Source organism: Dama dama, chromosome 10 (assembly GCF_033118175.1).
Source record: "Dama dama isolate Ldn47 chromosome 10, ASM3311817v1, whole genome shotgun sequence".
In the NCBI taxonomy this organism is placed as follows: Eukaryota; Metazoa; Chordata; class Mammalia; order Artiodactyla; family Cervidae; genus Dama; species Dama dama.
In genome coordinates, this window is record NC_083690.1 from 23,332,579 (window position 1) to 23,354,153 (window position 21,575).

The 21,575-nt window shown below is 40.8% G+C and overlaps 1 protein-coding gene across 6 annotated transcripts in view; it reads left to right on the forward strand.

Moving 5' to 3' along the window:
• Positions 1 to 6,753: 6,753 nt before the first annotated feature.
• TNRC6A (trinucleotide repeat containing adaptor 6A) overlaps positions 6,754 to 21,575 on the forward strand; it is a 95,326-nt gene continuing 80,504 nt past the window's right edge. For 2 of the 6 annotated variants that reach the window (XR_009694432.1, XM_061153039.1), the window contains exons 1-2: positions 6,754 to 6,923; positions 7,313 to 7,360. Coding sequence is in view for 4 of the 6 variants with exons in the window: in XM_061153039.1 (XP_061009022.1) it covers positions 6,919 to 6,923; positions 7,313 to 7,360 (53 nt within the window). In the remaining 2 variants the exon portion in view is untranslated. Of the gene's footprint in view, positions 6,924 to 7,312; positions 7,361 to 9,571; positions 9,710 to 21,575 lie in introns of all 6 variants that reach the window. The other 4 variants (XM_061153033.1, XM_061153036.1, XM_061153035.1 and 1 more) reach the window with 3 other exon arrangements.

Consider the following 21,575-nt stretch of genomic DNA (forward strand, 5'->3'; position numbering starts at 1 on the left):
TAGGTATTACTCTCTGTGGGAAATTGTCTTTTTGGGAACAGGTTTGTGTGTGGTGGGGGGAGTGGGACAGAGAAGGTATAAGGCTGAGTTTTGACATGTCAGTCTGAGAAGCATCATTTGTTCCCATTACACGACACTTAATCCTGTTAATCCTGCCTTTCGAGGTTGTCACTGGAGTAGCATTCCTCCGCTCTTTCCTCACTTCACAGCAACAGTTCTCCATAGGGTAATCCTTCATCTCCGCTCCTCAGAGGAGTCGGGGGAACCACTGAAGAGTTCTGGGTCATCACAAAGAGGCAGGATTCAGTGGAGAGGGGCTGAACAGGGATGTGTGTGTGTGTGTGTGCGTGCGTGCACACACACACGCGGGCTGTCACTCAGTCATATCTGGCTCTTTGCAACCCCGTGCACTGTGGCCCACCAGGCTCCTCTGTCCATGGGATTTCCCAGTCAAAAATACTGGAGTGGGTTGCCATTTCCTACTCCAGGGGATCTTTCTGACCCAGGGATCAAACCCACATCTCCTCCATTGACAGAGGGATTCTTTACCACTGAGCCACCTGAGATAGTCATATAAAATGTAGGATTCCAACAAAAAAAAACAATGTAGTATTCCCCCCCACCCCCCCACCCCCCATCCAGACATTCTCATGAGTAAAAGGCACATTTGTAATTATCCAAAGACCTCTTTTTTTTCCCAATGTTAATATACCCTTAAATTTTCAGTAATGCAATGTTCCCCTAAATTGAAAGAGACTTGTTTTCTAGTTGTTGAGAACTTTGACTGAGAATTGTTCTCTCTTCCAGATAAATGGCATCTTCAGCATCACTACTTTTTGGTGTGTGAGTAGTTATTTCAACTCTGCTGTGTCAGGCTGCACAGGCAGGAGCAATTCACCACATAGGTGCCAGGATCTGCCAACTTTACTGAGTCTTCCAGTGTAGACAATTGCCAAATATTTACATAGTAAAATACTTTTTATTATATTTTACTTACACTTCTTTGACTCTTTATTTCAGATGTCCTTTTATGTGATTTTAAAATTATATGTTAAGTAACTTATACTACCTATGATGATCATTTAGGGCTGGTGGGGGTGGTGTTACAAAATATTTCTTATCAAAGGGAGCTACAAAGTCCGATTCAGTTGAGGAAAACAGATTTACAAAGTAGTGGTTAGTGATCTAGGCTCTGAGAGCCAACTGCTTGATTTTACCACCTATTATTTAGGTGGCTTTGTACAAGTTAATTATCCTCATCTGTAAAATGGGAATAACATACCTACCTTATTGGGCTGTGTGAGGACAACAATAATGATTAATTAATATTTTTAAAGCACTTTAAACGCTGCATAATTGGCCCATCAATTGCCACATGTTAAGTACCAAATAGATTTTAGTTAAATAAAACAAATATACTCTGTCCAGGAAATCTCATTTATGTTCATGTCTTCAATATCTATTTATACATTATTATGGACATTTTTCTAAATTTAAAAATCTTTTGAGTGAGCTTCATCTAAAAAGTACATATATATTTCATGATGATATCTGGTACAGACTTGGGAGAAAAACAAAACCCTTTCAAGTACATAATTTTCCAAGGATTAGGTTAGCCAGTTACCCTTCTTGGATAAGAAAAAGAGGGTTGAAGAACATTTATGCTCTGGTAACCTCAGAAACCGAAGGAACAAAAATCCCAAGGAAGAGAGACAAATGGAGAAAAGATACTTACATTTAATTTCAAACAGCCTCTGTCTCTTACTATGCTAAGAAGAAGCAAGAATTTCCTGACACAGTTACCGATTTTTCCAGAAATAGAAAAACGTTATGGTAGGAAAGGCATATTTAACGTTATATACAAATTATCAAACTGTAAACGTCACAGTTTACATGAGGCATGTAACAATAGAGAACACGCTTTATTGTAGGAAATGGCATTGGCTTACTTATATGAGTTGTGTTATGTGAGTCATGACCGAACATGACCGAACACCACAACACTAACACACTCTGCCCCTTATCTTTCAGTTCTCAGGTGAAACATTACATTTTCAAAGAAACCTTCTTTGACCGCACACTCTATGTAATGTTCCTTTGTTTCTCTCTCAGCACAACATACATTTCCTTCTGTGCACTTGTTATAGTTTGTAATTATACACTTTAGTTCAGTTCAGTTCAGTCGCTCAGTCCTGTCCGACTCTTTGCGACCCCATGGACTGCAGCACACCAGGCTTCCCTGTCCATCACCAACTCCCGGAGCTTCTGAGTTTGCTTAAAAAAAATAGTCTGCCTCGTTAGACTTTACACATGGGAGTAGCTGCTCCTGTAGTGCTCAGAGTTGTCCCCTGGCATAGCACCTAGAACATATATAGCTTGACAAATACTTTTTGCATAGACAGACTGGCATTTTAGCTTCTGGAGTATACATGTGTGATATGGGCTAAAAATATGAATTTGAAAGTTATCTGCATTTAAATAGTATTTAAAAACAAGAGAAAGGATGAAATTATCCATCCCAGGAGAGAGAGGGGTGGGGGAGCTTTGGAGATCAACATTTCTTTGGTACAAAGCAAGATGATGACAAAGGATACCCAAAAAATGAATGGCTAGAGAGGTAAAAAGAAACCCAGGAGAATATGCTGCCAAGACAATCAGGAAAAGAAGCTCTCTTAAGACAGTGGGACAGATCAGTTGTGACAAATACAGCTAAGAAGTAAATTAAGATCAGGATAGAAATGTTACCATTGAGTTGGGGAGCTTCAAGGTCATCTTGGACTTCCCTGTCCGTCCAGGGGCTAGGACTCTGAGCCTGCAATGCAGGGGGCCTGGGTTCAACCCCTGGTCAAGGAACTAGATTGCATATGCCACAAGGAAAAGCTAGCTTAAAATTCAACATTCAAAAAGCTAAGATTATGGCATCCGGTCCCATCATTTCATGGCAAATAGATGCAGAAAAAGTGGAAACTGGTGGATTTTATTTTCTTAAGCTCCAAAACCACTGCAGCCACGAAATTAAAAGAAGCTTGCTCTTTGGGAGAAAAGCTACTAATACAACCTAGACAGCATACTAAAAAGCAGAGACATCACTTTGCTGACAAAGGTCTGTACAGTCAAAGCTGTGGTTTTTACAGTACTCCCATACAGATGTAAGAGTTGGACCATAAAGAAAGCTGAGTGCTGAATAATTGACATTTTTGAACTGCGATGCTGGAGACGACTCTTGAGAGTCCCTTGGACAGCAAGAAGATGAAACCAGTCCATCCTAAAGGAAACCAACCTTGAATATTCACTGGAAGGACTGGTGCTGAAACTGAAGCTCCAATACGCCACCTGATGCGAAGAGCCGACTCACTGGAAAAGACCCTGATGTTAGGCAAGACTGAGGGCAGGAGGAGAAGGGGGTGACAGAGGATGAGCTGGTTGGATGGCATCAACAACTCAGTGGATATGAGTTTGAGCAAACTCCAGGAGATGGTGAAGGACAGGGAAGCCTGGTGCATGGGGTCACAGTCAGACACAACTTAGTGACAATTAAGGTTATTTCTGATGTTGGTAAGAGTGATTTGGGGTGGGAAGTGGGGGTGACAGGTTAGAGTGGGCTGGGAAAGGAGGTGAGCAACTGCAATCAGCTGGTGTAGAACACCTTTTCAAGAAGTTTTGCTCCTAAGAGAATAAACAAAAAAAAGTTGGAGAGGAATGAGGTATCTGGAACTTGTTTTGTGTGAATTTTTTTCTTTCTGTGGAACTTATTAGAATATGTTTGTATGGTGATGGGACATTCAATAGACAGAGTAATTATTAATAAAGGGAAAGAATATTAAGGACGATCCCTTAGTAGTTTCTTTTTCCTTTTTTGACTGCACGGGGAATTTCCCCCAACCAAGGACTGAACTATCACCCTCTACACTGGAAACACAGAGCCTTAACCACTGGACCACCAGGGCAGTCACAGTAGGTTTCTGATAAGGAATCAGTGCTGCTTTTCTGTAGCTTTCTTTGACCTACCCCTATGAACCAAGTTTAAGCAAGTTTAAGAGATTAAACAAAAAGTAGTTATCAGGACTTCATAATGCAGCTCTGGAGGGTTGTCAACCACTCTGAAAAGATCTTCAAGAAATTGCATCTTCTCAGCTTACCTGGAGCTGGGAATTAGTTCCGGGGTTTCTCAAACTTGGGTGCTATTGGTATTTTGGTTCACATACCCTCCTCTTAGGGGGAGGGGGTTGAATCTCCTGTGCAGGGTTGAATGTTTCACAGAAACCCTGGCCTTTACCAGTAGTATCTAGTTGATACTAGATACTCAGACACTGTGATACTCAGAAACTGGAAATTTTAAATCTTTGTGTGAGGGTTGGGGAGCAGATTGCCCCAGTTGAGAATCAATGACTTATTCAAACCTGAAAATGAAAGTCACTCAGGCATGTCTGACTCTTTTTGACCCCATGGACTCTACAGTCCATGGAATTCTCCAGATCAGAATACTGACCTTTTCCTTCTCCAGGGGATCTACCCAACTCAGGGACTCGAACCCAGGTCTCCTACATTGCAGGCGGATTCTTTACCAACTGAGCTATCAGAGAAGTCCTATTCAAACCTAAGAAAGTCTAATTAAAAAAAAAAAAATCAGCTAATCTTAACAGCTGTTTTCATTGCCTTATGCTCTTATGGAAAATTATCATAAACTTGGTATGAAAGCATACTGTTCTATATATACATGTTCTAATTTTTTAATTACTAAAGAAATACTGTAATATAATTTTTAATACTTTCAGTAGAAAGAACAATAAAAGAAAACCAAACCAAATATACACATGGATGAATCAAACTTAGTGATGATGGCAAGAAAAGGAAAGTCAGTAAGATTTATTCAGTGCCCTCTACATTTCACATTGAGATTCCCCAGTGGCTCAATGGTAAAGAATCTACTTGTAATGCAGGCGACTCGGGAGATTTGGGTTCAATCCCTGAATGGGGAAGATCTCTTTGAGGAGGAAATGGCAACCCACTCCAGTATTCTTGCCTGGGAAATCCCATGGACAGAGGAGCCTAGAGGGCTACAATCCAAGGGGTCACACAACAGTCAGATACAACTTAGCATCTAAACAACAACATTTTACATTTTGTAAGAGATTAAAAAAAATATTTTTTTACAAGCTCATTGTATAAAAATGGAAAAAAAGATATATTGACAAGAAAATTTAAAACTTCATGATATCATCAGTTACATTTTGGTACATATGCTTTAGGACTTTCTGTGAATTCATTCATTCTCTTACTCATTAATTTATTACACATCTGGGGCTTCCCAGGTGGCACTAGTGGTAAAGAATCCCCGTGTCAATGCAGGGTAGGAAAGAGGCATGGTTCCATCCCTGGGTTGAGAAGATCCCCTGGAGAAGGAAATGGTAACCTGCTCCAGTATTCTTGCCTGGAGAATCCCATGGACAGCGGAACCTGGCAGGCTCCAGTCTATGGGGTCGCTGAGTTGGACACGACTGAGGCGATTTAGCACACATTACACATCTCCCTGAGAGAGGACAGGAACTGGAAAGTCAAGGGAGCTTTGTTTTTTGTTTTTTTTAATGGGAGACACTTAGGCATGTTTTAAAGGCAGTGAAAGGATCAAAGTCAGTCGAAAGAGGAACATGAGATGATAGTGAGGTTTCTGAGAAGGAATGGATTTCAAGCAGAGTTAGAGTCATCTTTAGATTAGAGGAGGAAAAAAAACATTGTGAGAGGATTGAAAGAATACACACATATGCACACGTATGTATCTGACTGTATCTACAGGTATGTATATTCCTGTATCTACCTGTAAGTATGTATCTTGTATCTACAGGTAGGTATATATATATTTTATCTATACGTATGTATCTTTATCTACATGTTTTCACCATGTGAGCTACTGAGGAACTTGCTTTTTCACTTATTCTGTTGTAACCATTTCCCCTCCTGCTGTTACGCTTCCTTACCATCATTTTTAACAGTATCCTAACATGCAGTATCCCACATGCAGTAGTTCAGTCTTTAAAGCCACCTCGTAATGTTGGACATTTTCGCCGTCACAATTTTTCACTACCATCAACGCCGGACTGAGTATCACGATGGTGACATATTTGTAGCTACCCAGGATTATTTTTTGAACAGAAATTCACGCAAGAGGAATTGCTGAGTCAAATGGTCAGCCTAACTCGAGGGATAAAAGTCGCTTTTAAACGTCAGTCATCCTCGGGTATGCAATCTTTACCTGAGAAGGAAACAGAAGCAGAGAGGTTAAATAATTGGCCCAAGGTCAAAAATAATTGCAAGTGGCGGATTTCAAAAGCCGCGCGGGCTCATCATGCTGCGGCAGGGATAGAATTTGCGGTTTAGGCGATTCTTTTTTTTTTTTTTTGGTGTGTTTCTGTGGGGGAGGGGCCGGGCAGTAGGGAAGGAAACTTGTGTCGCAGCAAAGAAGGAGGAGGAGGAGAAGGGGAGGGAACTCATGTCAGAATCCGAGCCGACTGCGCCGAGAAAGGGTAGGCTCGGGATTCGGTGGGCCCCCAAGCCGCTGTGCGGGGCACCTCCGAGGCTGTGACCGGCTTCAGGAAGGTCCGGCCCGCGGCCGCGCAGCGCCCGGGCGGTTGCCAAGGGTCTGCCTAGTTTGCTGGTCTAGTTGCTAGGGCCTCCATCTTGAGGCCGGTGGCTGCGACACCCCCGGAAGGGGTTGCCGAGTGGGGCATTCACTTCCGGTCTGGGGCCTGCGGCGGCGGCGGCGGCGGCGGCGGCGGCGGTGGCGGCGACGGCGGCGGCAGCGGGTCGGTGTAGAAAATGGCGCTGGTGCAGCGGCTCGGGCCTCTCCCCGCGGCGCTACGGAGGGCTTGAGGCTCGCGAGCCTCACTCGCCGCGCCCCACTTGCTCGTGCACTTTACACACATGAGGTGAGCGGGGCGGGGGCCTCCCTTCGGGCGGGAGGAGCCTCGGGCGCTGCCGCAGGGCCCGCGATCGCGGGCGGCGGCGGCGGCGCCGGGCGTCCCCGAGACCTCGGGCCTCCGCGAAGGGGGCGCCGGCTGCGCCGCTGCGGAGGCCGGACGGGAGGCCCGGAGGGGCCGCGCTGTGCTGCTGGGGCCCGGCCGGGGGCTGCGGCTGGCCCGCGCCGCCTGACCGCAGTCGGGGCTGCAGCCCCGCAGCTTTGTGAGCCCCCCCGGGCTCCCTTCCCCCCTCCCCATCCGGCCCCGGCGCGAGCCTCTGCAGCGGCAGCTCCGTTTTCACGCGCATCTCTCTATCTCTCTCTCTCTTTCTCTCCCCCCCTTTTTCTTTTCCGTTTTAGAGAATTGGAAGCTAAAGCTACCAAAGACGTAGAAAGGAATCTTAGCAGGTAAGATGGGCGCGCTTTCCGCCTCTCACCCCATTTCATTAATCGTGTATTTCCACCCTGGCTCGCCCTTGCTGGGTTTAGAAGTTCTCCCGTGTCATTTTCTTCCGCACGCAGGGAGCAGACACGGAGAAGAGGCTGGAGGGAATACTGGATGGAGGAATTGCGGGGAGATGCGTAATTACGCGTGTTTTCCTTTCTTGGGCTGGGGCGGGGGGGTGGCAAAAAACAGCGAAAAGCAATTCTTGTAAACTTAGTTAAAGCATTCTCACCCATTTAGAATTTAATTAGGGGACTTGTGCATTAATTACTATTGTAAATGGTTGCAGGCATTGTGTGACTCATGATTGAGGCGGCCCTTATGGCGGGCTGTCAAACTGTTTTGGCTTCCCCGTTATTACTTTGTAACTCAAATTGTTGCCTTTATAAAAAGATACTATGTCTTCGCCTTTTTTTTTTCCCCCCAACACATTGTAGTCAGGCGGATTCTGTTGCACTGGAAACAGTTTTGCCCTTGAACTTTACCGAGCATAGACTGCGTTTTGTTTTCTTTTGAAATACATTTATATCTACGTTCGGTGTGTGCTCCTTTTATCAGGTGGTAAAATAATTAAAAATCTGTTCCCAGTAAGTGGTTCTCGCTCCTCTTGGACCTGAGTGCTTTTGCACTGGTAACTTAAATCATCACCACAAAGCGTTTTTTTTGTTTTTTAAACGATGCCCCTGTGAAAATGTCAAGCTTTATTGAGCTGTAATTGCTTAAGCATCAAGGCATTTAGCTCTTTTTCACATTCATATTCTGGTCTTACAGTCTTTTCCTTTCTTTTTCGCCGTTTTCTTTTGCATCATATTGGGATACTGAGAGAAACTTCTAGATTAACCTAATCAGTGAGCAGCTTTTACTTGAACGAAATAAAATAAAAATTGTCTGTCTCAGGTCTTAATGTAGTTTGTGCTTGGTGATTGTAAGTTTTGTGTTTGTATTGAGGTCTTAACAGTCACAATTCAAATCATCTGAATGTTTTTTCAGCATGTAGAATCATTTCAAATTGCTGGTCTTTGGGGTTATATAGATATTAATTTGTTAAACTGGTCATTAAAGAATCTGTTCAGTCGGTGAAGGATGGTCGTCATTGGCTTAGAAAATAAGAGATATTCTGTTATTCAAAATAATTACAAGCATTTAAAGGAAATTAAGCCTGACGTCGCTGACTAGACAACTGGATATTTAAGTTTTGTTGTTAAAAGCTGTTGACGTTAAGATATGAAACTATTAAATAAAACAGGTTGAGTTTTTAAGATACACTTTCAGAAAGGAGCTTGGAGTGTCAGTCTGTTTCTCTTTCTATTTTTGCTTTGTCAGGTAACTATCAGTGTAATTCCTGTGGAGGCTTTCTGGAACGTAATTAAAAATTGTCTCTACCACAGGTATAATTTCTGTATGCTATTACAGTTGGATAGAACTTGGAGTCTGTATCATCTATGTATCAGATTTGAATCCCAGCTTTGTCACTTAACAATATGACCTTGACTCTAGGCAAATCACTTAGCCTCTCTTCCTAATCTGTAAAGCGAGAGGTTTGGACCTGCCAGTTGCCAAGGTCTGTTAGGCCCCTTGGGTTTTATAAAAAGGAGTCAAGTGTTGTCCCTGGCCACAGACTCCATGTAGATTATAGGAGGAAGGCTGTAATGGGCACATGAATAACTAACACCCGGTAAATGATGCAAGGGTCAAAAGAAGATACCATTCCATCATAAATTCAAAGATCTTTAATTGGTTAGAAGGAATAAAAAGGAGAAACAAATATAAAGGATGTCATAGGCCAGTGTATACCAAGGTCCCTGTGCGAGGGGAACATTTCCTAAAGGTTAAAAGTTTTCTGAGGAGGGAGAGAGAAGATTAGGTGGGCAAATGCTTCCTTTCAACTCCATCCTTAGCACTGTGCTTCTTTTTTTCCAAATAAGGAGAGTATATTTGTCATTACCCATTTGTGCCTCCCCAGGAAGGCATTATCCCATATTCAGTGAGTAAACATTTCTTGCCCCTCTTATATTCCAAATGCAAGACTAGGCACTAGGGAAGCAAGAATGGCAGTAGCTGAACTTAGCGGATGTTTTCTGTCTGCCTGGCATACTTGGAAGATCTTACATCGACTCATCTGATCCTGAAACTCTGAGGTAGGTGCTTTCAGGATCTCCGTCTCTGTTTTACAGGTGAAGACTTTGATGCACAAAGAGGTTAAGTAACTTCCAGGAGGCCACACCACTGGTAACTGCAGGAGATGTTACGCTTTGGACCGTACTGTGTTGCCTCACAAGAGGCATGGTTCTTCACCTCCAAAAAAAGTGAAAGTATGTTTGGGGAGGCAGAACCCACATATACAGGCAGCACTCCTAGATAAGAATTTCTCATCCTGGGCACTGCGGACCTCTTTTTTTGGCTGTGCCACGAGGCATGTGGGATCCTAGTTCCCTGACCAGGGATCAGACCCGTGCCGCCTGCACTGGAAGCTCAGAGTCTTAACCAGTAGACCCACTGTTGACATTTTGACCAGATCATTTGTTGTTGTGAAGTCTGCCCCGTGTATTATGGGATGTGAGCAGCATCGGCCAGGAGTACTCACTCAGGTGTGACAAAAAAAGTCTTAAGACATCGCCAGAGGTCCCCTCGGGTGAAATCACCCCTGCTGTTCTAGATCTTCATGTTCCCTGAGTATAACTAAACATGTGGATTTTTAACATTAAATCCGTAAGTGTTCAATATCTTTTGTAATACCATGGGACTCCAAATTCCCACTGTGTAGACCCCCTGTTTGGAAGCTCTTCCAGTCTCTCAATGAATGGCAGATGTTTTGCTGCCATTCTCCGTTTCCTCTGCTCAGCTGCAAGCCCTGGAGACGGTGTGCCAGGTAGCCAGAGCCAGTTAAATAAAATTGGCACAGTGGATAAGTTTGGTTACCCGCATGAGGTCAACTCTCTTTTCTTAATTTACTGTCGGCCATTAAAAATGTCACTTTTTGTCAGTATCCTGGCATTCAAAAGACAGAACTGTAATGTCTAGATACGGGAGATCGCAACTGGAACTAAATTTTAAAGAGTGGAATCCGTTTTAAAAGGCAGAGAAAAAGGCAGTGTAGGAACAACAGCAGAAATAAAGGTACGAAATCCAGAAACTATAGAGAATTGTGAAATAGCAGTAAGTAGTTCAGTTGGATTGGCGTGCGAGGGTGGAGGCAGGGGTAGAGTTTCTTGAATATCCGGTGGAGGATATTTTGCATAAATCTTACATTGTGGGAAGCTATGAAGCTTTTAGGTCGGGTGGTGATAGGATAGAAAAATGATAACTAGTGATATGGGCAAGAGGTGAGGACGACCTGAATAAAGTGGTAGTAGAAAAGCAGGAGTGTGATTACTCAAGGTGTTGAATCTGGGGTTTGGCACCCACTTACTAGGATTAATTGCGAGAGGAGTCTTGGGACTTCCCTGGCCATCCAGTGGTTAGGAATCTGCCATCAAGTGCAGGAGACTTGGGATCAACCCCTGGTTGGGGAACTAAGAGCCTACATGCTTTGGGACAGCTAAGACCATGGGCAGCAGCTACTGAGCCTTCGAGCTCTAGAACCTGTGCACCACAGGGAAGACGTGATGCAGCTAAATTTTTATTTATTTATTTATTTTTAATTAAAAAAATATTTTTTTAATTTAATTTTTAAAAAATTTAATTTAAAAAAATCCACTAAATAGACAGGAGTTTCCATTTTGGGTAAAGGGAAGATTGACCCAGCCTCTGAACAAAAGAAGTGAGAACAGACATCGAGGTTTGGGGGAAAAAGATGATAAATTACAGTTTATGGTTGTAAAAAAAAATCCCTTCTAATTCAATGTGTCTGACTTAAAAAATATACATGTGTGTATATATATAAAGTAAATTTATATATAAATTATTTAATATATATAAGTACATAAAGTAAATTATATATATATACACACATATATATATAGGAAGCCAAAATGATAGAATCATTGTGTATTTAGATCTAGACCATAACACCAGCCAATATTTGGATCCCTTCATTTTACAAGTGAGAAAGCTGTGGTCAAGGTTATAGTCTCTAACAAGTGGCAAATCTGGGATTCAAACAGACCTTTTGACTCTAGGGTACCTTCCGGCTAGGCGGTATTTTATATTGCACAATAGGAAAAAAGGTAACTTTGGTTTTTTCTTTCTATTCTGAAAATAGAATAATTACCCCAATAGACTATTTGGGGACCATTTTGCTAATTTAATGTAGTGTGTGTTGTCTAAAGTAGAAGTTACATGCTTTATGGCATGCTGATTTTTTTTTTCCCCCTAAAACCAACCATTAAATGCCATCACATGAGAGAAGTTAAGGATGCTGCATAGTATATAATGTAGCATCTAAACTGGAATGTTTTTATCTGAGACGCCTTTACCTGGGACGTGCTAACTAAGACAAGACTAGAGAAAGCAGGTGTGAACTCCCTAGATAAGGTGCTCTTGGAATTCACCCAATTTATTTGGGGAGAGAAGCTTCTGATTTTGTTCAGTGTTTGTGTTGCTTTCCTGCAATGTGCTTTGTAGGCCAGCAATTTCATATTGATAGGTTTCTTTCTAGCTTTATTTGGAAGCTGTGTGGTACATCAGTTGGTAGAATAAATGAATTATAAAAGGTAAGCTTAATTTTAAAGTGTGTAACAACCCTCTATGGAAATTTTAAATATAAACATTAAAAAATCTGAGTACCATCCTGTAATCTCTTGTGAATTTTGGTGTCTGAAATAAATCAGTGAGTGTAAGTTACCATCCTTTACAGCTCCATTTCATGACAATCTCAAAAGTATTGTCCACAATTGGAAAGACTTAAATAAATATGGCTGTATATATTCTGGTCAGGTTAACTTATGATTTCTCTCTCAAAATCAAGAAAATGTCCTTCCATTTAAGAAATTATAAAAACCATCCTAATCTTAATTAAAGTAGCAAGAAGAGTGCAGTGAACACTTGTATCTCCACCTAGGTTTACCAGTTTTGCCACATTTGTTTTATCATGCCCTGTCACCCCTAAAGAAAGAACAAGGGCATTCTGCGTAACAGCTCTCAAATAGATCACAGTTGGAGAAGTTTGGCTTTGTTACAGTACTATTTGGTTCATATTCAGATTTTTCCAGTTGTCCTAATAATGTCTTTTAAAATGTATTTTCTTCTTTTTTCTCAGTTCCTTAATCCAGGGTTGTTGCATTTAGTTGTCTTCATTTCCTTCCATGAGGAGCAGTTCCTTATCCATTTCTTCCCCGTTCATGACATTGACATTTTGGAATAGCCCGGACTAGCTGTTTTTGCGGACTTCGGTTTGGATCTGTGCTGTGGTTTCTTATGATTAGATTCAGGTTAAGCCTTTTTGGCAGCAGTGTCATGTAGATGCCGTGTTTGTTCTCAGTACATCACATCAGGTGCCCTCCCCCACCACTTGGAAGGAAATTAACTGAAACTTTACCCAGTACTTTTACCTTTACACTAACTCAATGTTTTGTTTTTGTTTTTTTTCATTTCAGGATGTGCCAAACAATTAGTTGAAGCTGAGGTATAATTTTAAATAATTGAGGTTACAGTAATTACAAGTGTTATTTAAATTGGCCAACTGTAATGATTGTAGCTTTTTTGAAAGGTTATTCTGAAGATAACTCTTTTATTGTTAGACATAAAAGTTGTGTGTTTTTGGCTTTTCACCTGTAATAAACTGATAACCCTAGTAAGAAAATGAAACATTGGGCTGGGCTTGTGATATGCTTTCTTCAAAAGAATGCCCCCATTGAAATTAGAGTGGCATTGTGCCACTGGAACAGTTTCTCATCCTGAATTCCGCAGGGACCACAGATGGTATGAAATAGTTCAAAAAACTGAATGTATGCTTAAAAAAAAAAAAATCCTTAGAATGCTTCAAAGATTTGTGGCTCCCCAAATATTAAGAAACATTGTGTCATAGGGAGTATGATAGAGGAGCTAAATAATGTGAATAAAGAGATTTTTAAGATTTAAAAAAGAGAAAGTAACATTTGATTAAGGCATAGTTTCTCTAAAAAATACAAAAAAACCCTCAAAGAGCAACAAAGTGAAAATAAGAGTTGACCCTCAGGGAGTTGGTTCCAAAACCCCCAGCCCAGCCCATTCCAAAATCCAAAGATGCTCAAATTCCTCATATAAAATAGCATAGTATTTGCATATAATTTACACACTTTCTCCCTTACATTTAAATCATCTTTAGGTTACTTATAATATTTTATTCAATGTAAATACTATGTAAGTAGTTGTAAATACAGTGTTAATGCTATGTGAACATTTGCCCATGTATAGCAATTCAGGTTTTGTATTTTAGAACTTTCTGGAATTTTTTTTGATCCTTGGTTGATTGAATCTGAATTTGGAACTTGGGCTTTCGAGGGCCAACGATATAGTTTAAATGTCCTGTCAAGGTGGTCTTATTTTTAAAATGAATTGCATACTCTGTGTGAGCTGATTATGAAGCAGAAATCTGTGTTTCTACTCTTTTAACAGGGAAGAAGCATTTTGAATTTTGGTGTGTTGTGTGACCATGACTCAGCTGACTTCCCGTTTCAAATGGAATGTTTAAAACAGATTGAAACTTGGTTAAGGAATTTTATACTTTGAACCTTACAAGATATTTTCTGCAAACAGCAATTGATTAGACTTTGTATAATAACAAACACGATGAAACCAAGTCACTTGTTTTGCTGTTCTTACTAGTAATTTTGAGTCAGCCAGCATTGATTGAACTGCTTGCTGCAGTGATACTGAATATCTTTTACAATTTTGATACCTGTGTTTTGTTGACTTTGGTCTCTTTTTTCTCTTACTCTTTTGGAGTATCCCCATAAAACACTAGGACATAGTGCTGTGTGGTGTGAAATATGCACTAATTTTAAATGTGTTTTAAGCATTACTTCACCGTGTTAGGAGCTTCCCTGGTGGCTCAGACGGTAAAGAATCTGCCTGCAGTGCAGGAGACCCAGGTTTGATCCCTGGGTTGGGAAGATCCCCTGGAGAAGGGAATGGCAACCCACTGCAGTATTCTTGTCTGGAGAATCCCATGAACAGAGGAGCCCAGTGGGCTACAGTCTATGGGCCACAAAGAGTCAGACACAACTGAGCAAATCTCTTATTTGTTGCTGTGTTAATTGACCGTGCAAGGGTGTCAGAGAAATGTGTTTTACTTAATATTCTACCTGTGAGTCCCTAGATGATGTGAGGCATATAAATGAGAATCACTGAATCACTGAAAAGATAGAAGGGAATGTAAAATGTGCCTTCTCTACATTGCTGCAAGTTAATCATGCTCAAGCTGCAGTTCTCAGCCTGTCACTTAGTATTTCTTAGAAACCACCGCCGCCTCCCTAGTGACTCTGGAATTGAAGCCCAAACTCTTATCTGTGCTAAGCTTATCTGTTTAGCTTTATCCCTTCTACCTCTTGCTCTGTCCTCAGTTCGTCGTCCTCTGAATGTCGTCTTCAGTTTCTCCCTCAAAAAAATTGTTTTCTAACACTTTTCACATAGCATAAAGTTCACCCTTTTAAAGTGTATGATTCAGTGGTTTAGTTTATTTGCAGAATTGTGCAATCATCACAGCTACCTAATTCCAGAACATTTTTTATACCCCCTCCCCCCACCCCTCAAAAAATAACCCATGCTTACTATTGATCACTCCCCCTTCATGCCACGTCCAGCCTCTGGCAAACCACTAGTCTATACTTTGTATGGTTTTGCCTATTCTGGACATTTTGTATAAATGGAATCATAATATGTAATCTTTTGTCTTGCTTGTTTCACTAAGCATGTTTTTATAGTTCATACATGTTGTGGCATGTATTAGTACTCCATTCTTTTTATGGGAAAAAAACAATCCATTGTGTAGCTGTACCACATTGGGTTTATCCATGCATTCATTAGTTGGTGGGTATTAAGGTTGCTTTCACTTTTGGGCTATGATGAATATATGATGCTGTGACCATTCACTTACAAGTGTTTGTGTGGATGTATGTTTTCAGTTCTCTTGGGTATGTACCTTGGGGTGGAATTTCGAGGCATATGGTAATTCTATGTTTTAACTTTCTGAGGAACCACCAAGCTTTTCCAAAGCAGTTGCACTCATTTTCCATTTCCACCAGCAATGTATTTCATTTTCTCCATATCCTCACTGATGTGAGTGGTATCTCATTATGATTTTGATTGCATTTCCGTAATGACTGATAACACTGCACATGTTTTCATATGCTTACTGACCATTTGTGTATTTGACTTGGAGAAAAATGTCTGTTCAAATCCTGTTCCCATTTAAAATTTGGTTATATTTTGTTGAGTTGTCAAGAGTTCTTTGTATGTTCTAGATGCAAGTCGTTTGTTGGATTAATGATTTACAAATATTTTCTTCCATTCTGTGGGTTGCCTTTTCACGTTCTTGATGTCCTCTGAAGCCCAGACATTTAAAATTTTGGCACAGCCAATTTGCTGTCTTAAACTTTTTTTAAAAATTTATTTATCTCTAATTGGAGGATAATTGCTTTATAATATTGTGTTGCTTTCTGCCATACATCAAGATGAGTCACAGCCATAGGTGCACATATGCCCCCTCTGTCTTGAACCTGCCTGCTCCATCCCAGCCCTTGAGATCGTCACGGAGCACTGGTTTGAGGTCCCTGTGTCAGACAGCAGATTGCTGCTGGCTCTCTGTCTGCATATGGTAATGTGTATGTTTCCATGGCACTGTCAGATTGTCTCCGCCTCTCCTTCCCCCGCTGTGTCCACAAGCCTGTTCTCTCTGTCTGTATCTCCATTGCTGCCTTGCAAATAGGTTCATCAGTGTCATCTTTCTAGATTCCATATGTGTGCATTAACACATGATATGTCTGTTTCTGACTTCACTCTCTTTTAATAGGCTTTAGGTTCATCCACCTCATTAGAACTGACTCTAATGCATTCCTTTTCATAGCTGAGTAGTATTCCATTGCATATATGTACTATAGCTTCTTTATCCATTCACCTTTTGATGGACATCTAGGTTGCTTCCATGTCCTAGCTGTTGTAAATAGTGCTGCCATGAACACTGGGGTACATGTGTCTTTTTCAGTTGTAGTGTTCTCAGGATGTGTGGTAGAAAAGGAAATGGAGACTCACTCCGGTATTCTTGCCCAGCAGTTTCCATGGACAGAGGAGCCTGGCGGGCTGTAGTTCATGGTGTCGCAAAGAGTCAGACACGACTGAGCATCAAATACACACACAGGGTAGATGTCCAGTAGTGGGATTGTTGAGTCAGGCTGGTTTTAATCCTAGTTTTTTTTTTTAAAGAATCTCCATGTTCTCCATAGTTGCTGTATCAGCTTACATTTTCACCCACAGTGTAAAAGGGTTCCATTTTCTTTACACCCTCTCCAGCATTTATTGTTTGTAGATTTTTTGATGTTTGCCGTTCTGACAGGTGTGAGGTGATACCTCATTGTAGTTTTGATTTGCATTTCTCTAGTAATGAGCGATATCGAGCATTTTTTCTTGTGTTTGCTAGCCATCTGTATGTCTTTGGAAAAATGTCTGTTTAGTTTTCTCCCTCTTTTTGATTGGGTTGTTTGTTTTTCTGGTATTGAGCTGCATGAGCTGCGTGCAAATTTTGGAGATTAGTCCTTTGTGAGTTGTTTCATTTGCTATTATTTCTGAAACATTTTTGAGTGCACATCTCAGTGAAGTTAAGCACGTTCACGATGCTGCCCCACTGCCCCTGCCGTTTGCCTCCATGACTTCATCCTGCGGCTCAGACGCTGCACCTGTTAAACAATAACTCCCCGTTCTCTCCTCCCCGCCACCCTGGGAACCACCATTCTTTCTGTCTCAATGAGTTTGTTCTAGGTAACTCATGTGCACGGAACCATAGTGTTTGTCCTGCTGTGACTGACTTATTTCACTTAGCAGAATATTCTCAAGGTTCATACATGTTGTATCATGTCATGCAATTGATTTTTGTATGTTGATTCTATATCCTGCAGCTGTGGTGAACTAATTTATATAATTTCCTTTCCATTCTTAATGCCTTTTATTTCTTTTTCTTTTTTTAATTGGAGGATAATTGCTTTACAGTGTTGTGGTGGTCTCTGCCATACAGCAACTCAAATTAGTCATAATTTTATATATTTATATATATTCCCTTCCTTTTGAGCCTCCTCCACTTATTTTTCTTGCCTTATTTTCCTAACTAGAACCTATAGTAAAATGTTGAATAGGAATGGTAAAAGTGAACATCCTTGTCTTGTTTCATCTTAGAGAAAAAGCATTCAGTCTTAACCATTAAGTACAATGTGAACTGTGGACTTTCTGTAGATAGCCTTTATCAGATTAATGAAGTTCCCTTCTATTCCTGGTGTGAACATTTTTGTCTTGTCTTGAAAGGGTGTTGGATTTTGTCAAATGCTTTTTCTGTATCTATTGAGATCATGTTGTTTTATCGTTTGTTCTGTTAATGTTATATTACATTGATTTTCTTTTTTTTTTTTTTAATCCAGCTAAGTTTCTCTGGCATGTGGGATCTTCCTGGGTAAGAGATCGAACTTGAGTGTCTTGCATTGTCAGGCAGATTCTTTACCACTGAGCCACCGGAGAAGCCCCTACATTGATTTTCATATGTTAAACCAGTTTTGCATTCCTGGGATAAATCTCACTTGGGCATAGCATATAGTTCCCATTATATGTTGCTAAATTCGATTTATTAGTCTTCTGTCGAGGATTTTTGAGCTTCTAGGCTCAAGGATTATTGATCTGTAGTTTTCTTTTGTGACATCTTATGTCTTTTGGTACCTGGTGTGGTCTGGTCTGAAATCTGGAGTCTTGAACTATTTGCTTTGGCACCTGCCTCATTCTGAATTGTGCATTAATAATTGTTTCTATATATCCAGTTCCATTTTTCCTTTTTCATTTGTTTCCCGTTTTTAAAAACATTACTTTTGATTGCACTGAGTCTTGGTTGCTACACTCAAGATTTCTCTAAGGGAGCTGTGTGGGCTTCTCTTGTTATTTGGGCTTCTCTCTTTGCAGAGCAATGGGCTCTGGAGTACGGGCTCAGTAGTTGTAGCCCATGGGCTTATCTGCTTCAAGGCATGTGGGATCTTCACACACCAGGGCTTTAATCTGTGTCCCCTGCATTAGCAGGCGGATTCGTAACTTTTGGACCACTGGGGAAGTTACTTTTCCAGTTTTATTAAGGTATGATTGACAAAGTCAGTTCCATTTTCTTTTCTCAGTGCATACTTGTGTGTGTGTGTGTGTGTGTGTGTGTGTGTGTGTGTGTGTTATTGAGATATGATTGACGTCTGACTTTGTGCAAGTTTAATATGTACAGCTTGCTGGTTGGAAATATTTATATACATGTTGACCCTTGAAAAACGTGGGTTTGAGCTGTATGGTCCCGCTTATCTGTGAATTTTTTTTTCTTCACTAAATACATACTGTTGTATTACATGATCTGTGGTTGGTTGAATCTGTTGATGTGGAACTGTAGGTTTGAAGGGCCAACTGTAAAGTTTTATGCAGCTTTTCGACTGCATAGGGTCTGTGCCTGTAATCCCCGCCTTCTTCAGGGGTCTGCTGTATTCCAGTAGGATTACCACAGAAGTATTAGCTGGCACCTCTCTCAGGTCACGTAATTATCGTTTCTTTTTTGTGATGAGAACATCTAAAACCCAGTCTCTCGGCAACTTTGAAACATACAACACAGTATCATTGGCAGTAATCACTATTCTGTGCATTAGATTTCCAGAACTTATTCCGCTTAGTTGCAAATTTATTATTCCCTTTAGTTGGAAGTCCTGTTTAACAACATCTCAATTTTCCTATTCCTTGGTCACTAGTAACCACAAGTTTGGTTTTTTTTAGAGTCCACATGTAAGTGATAGTCATACAGTATTTGTCTTTCTCTAACTAATTTTACTTAGCATAATGCCCTTAAGGTTCATATCCATGTTGTTGCAAATGGCAGAAATCTTTCTCAAGGCTGAATGATATTCCTTTGTCCATTCATACATCTTCAACATTGATGGACTTAGGTGGTTTCTCTGTCTTGGTTATTGTGAATAATGCTGCAATAAACAGAAATGCAGATATCTTTTTGATACCCTGTTTTCGTTTCTCTTGAATATAAATCCCAGAAGTGAGATTGCTGGATCATTATTACTTGTATTTTTAATTTTTTGAGGAACCTCCATACTGTTTTCCCTAGTGGCTGCACCAATTTACATCCCCACCAACAGTGTTCAAGGGTTCCCCTTCTCTCCATGTCCTAGCCAACACTTGTTACCGCTTACCTTCTTGAAGATAACCATTCTAGGAGGTGTGCCGTTTCCGTTTTCTACTGTATGCTCTCTTTTCTTTGGTCGCAATCTTCTTTGTATACTAACATTAACTTAGTGCAGTGTTTTGTACCTAGTCTCTGGGAGCTGATGTTTAGTATACACTTAGGTGCATCTCTTAAGCACTACCTCTGCATTACTTAATTTAATCTTCACAAGACACTTCTGAGGGAGGTACAGTTTAAGACCTCTTATAAACGAGATGGAGGCTTTAGCAAAATTAAACAAGTTGGCTTACACAGGTGTATAGTGGAGTTGAGATTTAAACCCACTTCTCTTTTAGGTTCAGAGCCAGAGCTCTTAACCACATGCTGTGCTGCCCAGGAAATGTTTGCTTGAATAGATTGGATTTAAACTGGTCCTTAAAGAAGTAGAAGGTGGGTAGAAGAAAGAGTGGGAAGAGTGCATGTGTGGTGGTGGATGGGTTTATAGTGTTAGTAAAAGGCAGGGAAGCAGGAATTGGTATTTAATTGGAGTACCTGGTGCTGGGGGAGTACAGTGCAAGTAGAGCCGGTTTTTGTTCCCAGAGCAGTAATTAGTTCTATTTGGAAGAGTGAGATTGACATCTGAAATAATTAGAAAAAGAGCATTGTTTAATTAGAGGTCAAGAGTGAGTTTTGTATGAGTTGGAAAGAATTAAGAAGGAACTAGTAATTAAGTTAAGCCTCAAAAGAGGAGTGGATTCAGGAGTTGTTTAGCAAACCAGATTTTGGATTGGACTTTACCATTGTTTTGTGCTGTAACACTTATAATCCTTTACTAGTATTATTTTATTGCTCAGATTATGAGGCCAATAGAACCCCCTTTTAAGCTCAGCTTCCTACTTTTTTAGGCATTCCAAACTATGTATCATCTGGATCTTCATGGCTACCTCATCGTATCCTATTTTTCTCTTCATTGTTAAAAGGAAGATATGCTGACTTTGAACTGTGCTTTATAGTTCAAAATAAAATGCTATATAGAAATACACAGTATTGCTGCCACCCTGACTTTTGTCTTCTTTTCCCCACATATTTCTGTCACGAATAGGTATTTTTATTAGTTTCTCTGTGTGTGTGCTTCTAGAATTCCTTCAGGCAAATACAAGCACATGGGGAAATGTATCTCTTCCCCACTTTCAACATGGAAGGTAGCATACTGAACCCTTTTTTCCCAGTTAACTGTGTACCTTCCAGACCCTTTTCATGTCACAACATGGAGACCTCATCTGTTTTACAGCAGCATATTGTTCCATTTTGTGGATGTATCAATATTATTTAATGACTCAAGCATTTGCAGGTATGAACTGCCTGTACCTGTAAACAAGCTTCTCTCGTGTTACCTCATTGATTACCTTCCCTGGTACTTTTGTTCCCTAACCCCTTTTCTGTTTCCAAATAAGTACTGGTCTTCCTTATATTGGGCTTCCCTAGTGGCTCAGATGGTAAATAATCTGCCTGTAATGTAGGAAACCTCGGTTCGTTCCCCGGGTTAGGAAGATCCCCTAGAGAAGAGAGTGGCTATCCACTCCAGTATTATTGCCTGGAGAATTTCATGGACGGAGGAGCCTGGTGGGCTGCAGTCAGTGGGAATACAAGAGTCGAACACGACCGGGTGACTAACACTTCCCTTATTTTTAAAAACAAAAAACTTCATTTCTGTTTTGTATTTTTCATATCAAGGCTGCATTTTTGAAAATATGATCACTCTTAACCTCTTTTGCAACATTCAATTTCTGTCTCTACTATCTGGTGAAATTACAGCTTTGTAGGTTACCAGCAACTTCCTGTTGTGTGGTACTAGGCTGGCTTTGGTGATT